General features: G+C 51.3%; 1 protein-coding gene across 1 annotated transcript in view; it reads right to left on the reverse strand.

Annotated features, from left to right (window-relative positions):
* FAM178B (family with sequence similarity 178 member B) overlaps positions 1-5,424 on the reverse strand; it is a 291,246-nt gene extending 285,822 nt beyond the window's left edge. Inside the window, exons 1-2 of the mRNA XM_058194648.1 lie at positions 5,200-5,424; positions 3,630-3,691 (exon numbers count right to left, since the gene is read on the reverse strand). Coding sequence (XP_058050631.1) covers positions 3,630-3,691; positions 5,200-5,424 — 287 coding nt within the window. The remainder of the gene's footprint in view (positions 1-3,629; positions 3,692-5,199) is intronic.
* Between the last annotated feature and the right edge of the window lie 3,811 nt (positions 5,425-9,235).

Raw genomic sequence — 9,235 nt, forward strand, 5'->3', positions numbered from 1 at the left:
TAAAATGAATTAAGTCATTAAGTGAATTCAACTCCCCCCCCACACTGACTTGGATTGTCAGAAACCAATCATAAGACCCTGAGACACTGCAAGTGTCATGAATCAATGCTTGGTTGCCAGGCTCCCGAATTTTGATCATGGGATCGTGGCGAAGTTGCAGTGGTCGTAAATGTGAGGATTGGTTATAAGTCACTTTTTTCAGTGCCGCAGTTGTTGAAGAAATGGTCTTATGTCAAGGACTACCTGTATTTATGAGCCGTGGTGGCGCAGTGGTTAGAGTGCAGTACTGCAGGCTCCTTCTGCTGACTGCCGGCTGCCTGCAATTTTGCAGTGCGAGTCTCACCAGCTCAAGGTTGACTCAGCCTTCCATCCTTTCGAGGTGGGTGAAATGAGGACCCAGATTGTTGGGGGCAATAAGCTGACTCTGTAAATCGCTTAGAGAGGGCTTTAGAGCACTGTGAAGCAGAATATAAGTCTAAATGCTATTGCCTTGTCCTTCCTTCCTTCCTTCCTTTCCTTCCTTCCTTTCTTCCCTCCCTCTTATTCCCTTTCTCCTTCTCCTTCCTGGTGCCACAGTGGTTAGAGGCCAGTTCGATCCTGACGGGCTCAAGGTTGACTCAGCCTTTCGTCCTTCTGAGTGGTAAAATGAGGACCCAGATTGTTGGGGGGAAATAGGCTGACTCTGTAAACCGCTTAGAGAGGGCTGTGATGCGGTGTATAAGTCCAAGTGCTATTGCTCTTTTCTTTTCTTCCTTCCTTCCTTCCTTCCTTCCTTCCCTCCCTCCCCTCCGCCAGTGGTTAGAATGCTGTATTGCAAGCTAACTCTGCCCACTGGCAGGAGTTCGATCCTGACCGGCTCAAGGTTGACTCAGCCTTCCCTCCTTCCGAGGTGGGTAAAATGAGGACCCAGATTGTTGGGGGGGGCAAGAGGCTGACAGAGGGCTGCAAAGCCCTGTAAATCAGTATATAACTCTAAGTGCTATTGCTATTGACATCTTCCCAAACTGGTGCCATAAATATATTCTGAGATCAAAATGGGTTCCTTGAAGTTCTGCTCTGGTGAGAAATATTTCATTTATTAATGGATTTAAACGCTATTGACGCATGAAGACTCATGTGGTGCCTTAGCCAAATCCACAATAAATCAACCACAAAAGCAGTTGAACGCGATCCCCCCCCCCAACCCCCAGAATGACTGAGCCACAATTAAAACATTCCCAGTAACGACACAACTAAATTGCTTTGGGTTCAGGAGCAATAAAAGGACAATGCACCCTCAAGAACCATAAATATTATATCACTGTCAATGACAACTGTGAAAACTTAATCCCGTTTAACAAGCAGCTTAACTCTACACCATTCCAGCGTTTCCATAGCATCCCAAAGCAGGAAGAAACTAGAGCAGCGATGGCGAACCTTTTTTTTCCTCGGGTGCCAAAAGTGCGCGTGCAGGTGCGCGACAACACACGCGCATGCAAAGCACACCCCACTGTGCATGCGCGCGTGACCCCGCCCCATGCTCTCCATGTGCGTGAGCCCCAAACCGCGCATGCGCCCCCAGCCCCCTATGCATGCGCAGCGCCCCCTTCCATGCCCCGTTTTCGGCCTGGAAAGCCTTCTGCACCGACCTTTGCCAGCGGGAACAGGCTGCTCCATGCCTGGAAGCGGCAGCGCGACAGCCACTGCCACCAGGGGCGAGGGGGCGGCGGTGAAGAGGACGGGCGGGCCGGGCTTCCCTCCCTCCTTCCATCCCCGCCCGACTGGCCAACTCAGGCACACGGGGCAGCATTTTTATTTACTCTCAGCTGAGTTTTTTTTTCCTTTTAAGCTGAGATTGTTTCACTTTGGAAATTTTATTCATCTGTCATTTTCAATACATGTGTGGACGTACAAAAGGAGCCAGGCGGGCAAAGACCAGCGGCCTCTCGGTCTGACGGCCTCGGCCAAATCTCTGCCCCTTAGCAGCTTTGGCGGCTTCGCGACTCCCCCGACGGTCCACTGCCCGCAGGCTTCCCCAGCCACTTGCCAGCTGGGCTTTCTGCGGCCTTTAGCCGGGCAGGGCCCGCCGCTGCTTTTCCCTCGCTTTGTGGGTCGGGGCACTTGAGCAACCTGGCTGCCTCATGCCGAGACCCGCATCACCCCACCATACTCACCCGGCTGACTGGGTGAGTCATTTGGCGAGCTCAGCACGCATCGCCGGGCCAGAGGGCAACCTGTTCTGTCCCCCCACACCTCAGTCCGGGAGGCACGAGAAATGACTCAATTAGCCGGCAATTTAGTCCACGGCAGCTATCAGCTCTGGCAGCAAACCAGCGAGCGTCTGCCAAGGTTTTCTTTTATCTTTCTGTCAACCAGGAAGTCAGGAACAAACAACACTCCAAGCCAAATGCTCAGTCAAATAGTTCAGCTCAAGTTTTCTCCAGTCAGTTTGATTTGTTTGTCACGAAGTAGTATAGCAGCCCCTCCTGCTTTTATACCCTGTGGGGTGTGGCTCCGTGACTCAGCACTTTCTAGGCCTGCCCCACCCCTGCTTCTGTTGTCCTGGGATCTAACCAGGACTGATTGTCCACAGCTGGGTCTGGAAGCATTGCCTGGGCGGGGGGAGATACAGGAGACAGAGGCCTCATTACTTCCTCCACCTGGCCTGCCTCTGGCTCCTGGAGCTGAGCCAGAGGGGCCGGCCCTGCGGAGGGGAACCCTGACAGCCCTTCCCCCTCACTCTCTGAGTCACTCTCTGGCAGGGGACCAGGCCCGGGAGTGGGGGTGGGCTGGAGCCACAACACAACCAGATACCAGCCCGTTCCCTGGCGAGACAAAGCAGCAGCTGTCCCCGGCTGGCGGCAGCATCTCAGCTGGGCCACGTCAGCCTCCGAACGCAGGGCCTCTCCCGCCCTAACTGGGCTCCTCCCGCTGGGAGCTGGCAGCCGAGTAGGTGCAGCTGGCAGGGCTTTGGCAGACCAGAAGCCAGACCTTGTAACTTTCTAGGAACAGGGCTGTCTACACTAGTACACCACAAAGTGTTGTAGACTTTAAGATAGTATTTCCAATATGGCAGTTTCCGGATGTGTGGACTTCAATGCCCAGGATCCCCTAGCCACTAAGTTCCCTGCTAAGAATTCTGGCCATTGAACCCAGAGCCAAACAAGCAACAAAGACAGTGTTTTCTAATATGGCAGTTTCCGGATGTATGGACTTCAACTCCCAGGATCCCCCCATCAGCAAATTCCCTGCTAAGAATTCTGGGCATTGAACCCACATTTCTGGAAGTTCTCAGGACCTCCCAACTTCTACAAAGATCTATCCCTCCCCTCCTTGTGGGCTTTGAAAAATGACCTGCTTTTCCGCCATTTAACAGAATAAATAACAAGAGTAATGGAGTTGGAAGGGACCTTGGAGGTCTTCTAGTCCAACCATCCCAGCTCATGAAGGGAGACCCTATCCCATTCTGGACAAATGGTTGTCCAGTCTCTGTCTTGAAAACCTTCAGTGATGGGGCAGCCCCGTCCTGGAACTTTCCACCCTCCTGCTTCCTTGTGTCGCCTCCCCCTTCAGGAAAGAAATAACTGGCCTTTTCTTACGGTTGGGTCCACCCATCATTATTTGAGGTTCAAACAGGGCTTCCATTTTACCTTTTCTCTTCAAGAAGTTTGTCTAGGCTGGTCAGGTAACTGTTCCGTCTTGGTGAGGGGATCTAAAAGCAGAGGCACGAGGAAGACAGATTACAGGATGGGTCAGGTTTACCCAAACCTGGGACCAAATAAGCAAGGGTTCCACCCACTGTCTGGCATATTCCACCCACTGCCAGGCTCAAGCATGCTGCCAGCCCTAGCAATGCCCCTCCAGAAAGCCATGGAGCCTCCAAACCATGCATGGTGGATCAGAATGAATCAGAATTGAGCTGGAAGCAGGGGTGCTATTCAGCAGGTTCTGACAGTTCTGGAGAACCGGTAGCGGAAATTTTGAGTAGTTCGGAAAACCGGCAAATACCACCTCCGACTAGTCCCAGAGTGGGGAGGGAATGGGGATTTTGCAGTATCCTTCCCCCAGGAGTGGGGAGGGAATGGGGATTTTGCAGTATCCTTCCCCTGGAGAGGGGTGGGCTGCTGGAGGTTCGCAGAGGTTCGGGAGAACCTCTAGCTAAAATTCTGTGCAGTTCACAGAACCCTCAAATCCCATTCCTGGCTGGCCCCGCCCACCCCACCACGCCCCTCCCAGGAGTCCCCACATGGCCCATTTTGGATGCAGTTAAGAACAGGGCGCGCACAGATGTTCAGGGAGGGTGAAAAATGGGCCTAGCAGAAGATTGGATATGCCAGAAATGGGCCTGTTTCCAGCCTCCAGAGGGCCTCCAGAGCCTGGGGAGGCCGTTTTTGCTCCCCCGGAGGCTGTTGTGGTCCGCCAGCAGCCCGCGGAGCTGGCAACGAACTTGGACAGCGATGATGCTGAGGAAGAGCGTAGGCCAGTCCTGCAGGCTGGGAAGGCCCGGATGAGGGCTCTGCGTCAGAGGCTGAGGTGGGGCCAGGACCATTGGGGAGTGCAAGTGCAGATTCCGGAACCTCCAGAGGCTGACAATAGTGAGGCAGAGGAACATGAGAAGAGCTGCCAGAAGGCAAGAGCAGCTCAAGCAAAGAGGACGACTCAGGAGTAGGGCCAAGAGATGATTGGCCCCTCCCTTAAGGCTTAAAAGACCAGCAACGGCATTTGGGCTCTTTGCCGGAAAACAACGTTGATAGCTTTATCTTGTTGCATTTGTTTCATAGCGGCATCTTCTGAACTTTTGCCAAAAAAGGCCTTTGGCAGTTTGCTGAATTGGACCAAGGTTTGCGATAGGACTGAGGAATTGTGTTGGGAGGAATGTGCTTTAATTTAGTTGGACTACCCTGGGAATGAAGTAACTCTCAGCTGTTTGAATAAAGTTTGTTTGTTTTGATACTGACTGAGTTTCCTACTACCTACTTGGGCCTGGGTCACGACAGAGGCTTGAGGAAAGCCTCCGCAGCCAAGGGAGGGTAAAAACGTACCCCCGCCCCTGACATGGTGCAGGAGGCTGACTAGGCCACGCCCACCATGGCCACGCCCACCCAGCAACCGGGCAGAGAACCCCTTGCTAACATTTTTGAAGCTCACTCCCTGAACCAGATGGAGGCGGGAATCTGAAGGCCAAGGTTCTGAAGAACGTCAAGCTGAAAGAGTACCCACCGAGCTCATCTGCAGAGGGCTGGAACTGGACTCGTCCATGTGGAGGAGTTCTCGAAGGGGCACAAGGCTGCTATCGTCCATATCTTCCTCTTCATCGGAGTCCGGGGTCAGCGCTCTGGGACCTTCTAAAAACTCCTCTGAGGAGTCCGAGCTGCTGCTCCTGAAGGAATTCCCAGAGCCCGGCAGCAAGAGATGGCGAGGGGGCGACGAAGGAGAACCTCCCATCCTCGGAAACCCACCAGCCTCTTGGTCTGGCATCTCCTGAGAACTTCGCGGTTCAGACGGCCCAGGGGTTGGGCTGAGGGGAGGCGACTCTTCATTGGACCCAAGTGTGGTTCGTCTTAGCGGGAAATCCGGAAGGAACGACATCTCCTCATCTTCGTCTGTCAAAGGAGAGTTGGGATCCCTCCGTACACCGAAGCCATCATCTCTTCCCGGTGTCTCGGCTGGAGGAACGGAGTCTTCCTGCTCCAATTTCTCTGCGGACTCTGGGAGAAAAGGGAAGAGTTATTACACACGCCCCACTGCACAGAGACTAATCGGAGCTACACAATGTGGAACTGAGCACTTAATCCAGGTTTTTAAGTAGCAACGACTTCATTCGGATTCTTCCAAAAAAATAACAATCCTAAGAAATATTAGATGCGTTTGGCAAACGTGCGTGACCGAGAGAAAGTCGTAGTAGTCTTCCAATATTTGCGGGGCTGACACAGAGAGGAGGGGGGGGGTCAAGCTATTTTCCAAAACACCTGATGGCAGGTTAAGGAATAATGGATGGAAACTGAACAAGGAGAGATTCAACCTGGAAATAAGGAGGAATTTTCTGATAGGGAGATCAACCAACCCAGGGAACAGCTTTCCTTTGTGGGAGCTTCATCCCTGGAGGCTTTCAAGAAGAGACTGGACTGCCATCGGTCAGAAATGGTGTAGGGTCTCCTGGTTGGGCGGGGGGTTGGACTAGATGATGACCTACAAGGTCACTTCCAACTCTGATTAGGGGGCTGGAGGCTAAACATATGATGAACGGTTGCAGGAACTGGGCATGTCTAGTTTAATGAAAAAAAGAAAAAAAAGGACCAGCGGTGACATGATAGCAGTGATCCAATATCTGAGGGGCTTCCACAAGGGGGGCAAGGGGGAATCACGCTATTTACCAAGGCACCTGAAGGCCAGACAAGGAATAATGGATGGAAACTGATCAAGGAGAAATTCAACCTGGAAATGAGGAATTTTCTGACAGTGAGAACAATCAACCAATGGAACAGAAGTTGTGGGACTTGAGACTTTCAAGAAAAGATTGGACTGCCATTTGCCAGAAATGATGTAGGGTCTCCTGCTTGAGTGGGGGGTTGGACTAGATGACCTATAAGGTCCCTTCCAACTCTGTTAATCTGTTATCTCTCTAACCTGGAACTAAGGAGGAATTTTCTGACAGTGAGAACAATCACTGGAGGCTTTCAAGAAGAGACTGGACTGCCATCTGTCAGAAATGGTGTAGGGTCTCCTGCTTGGGCTTGGGGGGTGGACTAGATGACCTCCTAGGTCCTTTCCAACTCTTATTAATCATTATCTTCTGAGTGTAAGACTAAATGCCTCATACTAGATTACCACATACACAGAAATGGTCCCTCCCCTTCAGCTGCATGGCACCAGAGTCTTTGAGGAAAAATTCAGGTAGTCCTCGACTTATGACCACAATTGAGCCCCAGATTTCTGCTGTTAAGTGAGTTTTGCCCCATTTTAGGATCTTTCGAAGTCACAGTTAATCGCTGCAGTTTTTAAGTGAAACTGGCTTCCCTGTTGACTTTGCTTGTCAGAAGGACGCAAGAGGGGATGACATGGCCCCGGGACAACGCGACCGTCATAAATAGGACTCGGTTGCCAAGAGCCGTGGTGGCGCAGTGGTTAGAGTGCAGTACTGCAGGCGACTTCTGCTGCCTGCCGGCTGCCTGCAATTTGGCAGTTGGAATCCACCAAGCTCAAGGTCGACTCAGCCTTCCGTCCTTTCGAGGTGGGTGAAATGAGGATCCAGATTGTTGGGAGACAAGAGGCCGACTCTGTAAACCGCTTAGAGAAGGGCTGTAAAAGCACTGTGAAGCGGCATATAAGTCTAAGGACTATTGCTATCTGAATTTTGATCACATGACCATGGGGACGTCACAACAGTCCTAAGTGTGAAAACTGGTCCTAAGTCACTTTTTTCAGGGCCTTTTTGTTGTAACTTTGAACGGTCACTAGATGAATTGTTGTACGTGGAGGACTACCTGTAAAGGTCCCCCCCAGTTTGGAAGAGAGAGAGAGAGAGAGAGAGAGAGAGACCCACCGTCTGGCATTTCCTGAGAGCTCTCAGGTTCAGAGCCGGGTCGAAAGTCCGGGCTAAGAGGAGGAGGAAGAGACTCTTCCTTGAAGAGAAATGATGGAGGCGACCAGTCTGGTGGGAAAATATCCTCATCCTCTTCCTCTTCCAAAGGGGACTTGGAGTCACTCTGTTTGCTTGAGCTTTTCTCTTTTCTCGGGGTCTTGGCTGGCGGAGCAGAGTCTCTCTTCTTGGATTTCTTTCGGGAACGCCTGCCGAGCCCCGAGCCCCATTTCTGGCCAGAAACAGCTGCAGAGGGGACACATTTTGGTGGAAGCACATCTGGAGAGGGTTGGTGCTTCTGAAACTTCTTCTGCATCCGTCGCAGGAAAGACCGAGACTCTGGAGAGAAGGAAAGAGTCATTACCAAGCGTGCTTCGTCATGGGGTCTCCAACCCCTGGTCCGTGAACCTCCACCGGTCCACGGCATGCCAGCAACCGGGCCGCACAAATGAGCGAAGCCCCAACCGCGATATGAAGCCAGCATGCAAAACACAGAATAGAATAATAGCGCTGGATGGGACCTTGGAGGTCTTCCAATCCAGGGGTCTCCAACCTTAGCAACTTTAAGTCTGGCGGATTTCAACCCCCAGAATTCCCGAGCCAGCAAAGCTGGAGGACTTCAACTCCTAGGATCCTCTGGCCAGCAAAGCTGGAGGACTTCAACTCCCAGAATCCCCCAGCCAGTAAAGCTGGAGGACTTCAACTCCCAGAATCCCCTGGCCAGCAAAGCTGGAGGACTTCAACTCCCAGAATTCCGGGAGTTGAAGTCCGCCAGGCTTAAAGTTGCCAAGGTTGGAGACTCCTGCCTTAGAAGATAAAAAGGCAAACTCCACGAAAGACATAGTACGTAAAAATAGCTGGTGCAATTTTGCTCCGGCAGATCTGACATTCTAAGGATGGAGCTATTTTTGGGGGGGAAGAAATCTTTCAGCCTAAGAAACCCAACTTCTCATTCAATTGCAACTGAATATTTTGGGGGGGGGGGATGGAAATGTTAAGTCAAATGACAATTTTAGAGCCAAGGCTGCCCTCTGGTGGATCTCATCTGTTGCCAGTATATACTTTTTAAAAAAGGAGTCTTATTTTTTCCAAATCACATTACGCCTGAACGTAACCCTGCTAGCGGCACGTTTTTCAAGATTTAAAATAGCGCTGTGCCCATAATAGCATCCCTTTCAACTAGTTAGTATTTCTAGTTTCTACAGTAACGTGAGCGTGCAATTCCTGACAAATCTTATTTCTGTACTGTTCAGGCCAACCCTGAGTTAATACAGCGGCGTTTTTCTGTTGATGAGAAGCTGACTTTAACACAACGCATCTGGGGGGGAAAAATTAGTTTAAGCGGCAGACTTTTCTTTGAAAGTCTAATTTTCTGCATGTATAGATCTACGGGTTGATTGCCTTGGGGGGGGGAAGCTTGCTTTCAGCTGGGGGGGGGACAGGGCGGGGTAAACCACGGGTATGGCAAACAATATTTTGCCTTTGCATAACAATCTTTCGGTACTAAGAGCTTTTTGGGTTGTTTTATTACCTCTAATTATAGGTAGCGTTTTATAAACCGGGGGGAGGAGTGACAAATGCATAAGCTACATGCCATGACCCCCTTCCAGTGGCTTACAAATGACACTGCCAATTTTCAGGGACAAATGGTCTAAAATTGAAGACTGCTTCCCATCC

The sequence above is a fragment of the Ahaetulla prasina genome, chromosome 9, assembly GCF_028640845.1.
Source record: "Ahaetulla prasina isolate Xishuangbanna chromosome 9, ASM2864084v1, whole genome shotgun sequence".
In the NCBI taxonomy this organism is placed as follows: Eukaryota; Metazoa; Chordata; class Lepidosauria; order Squamata; family Colubridae; genus Ahaetulla; species Ahaetulla prasina.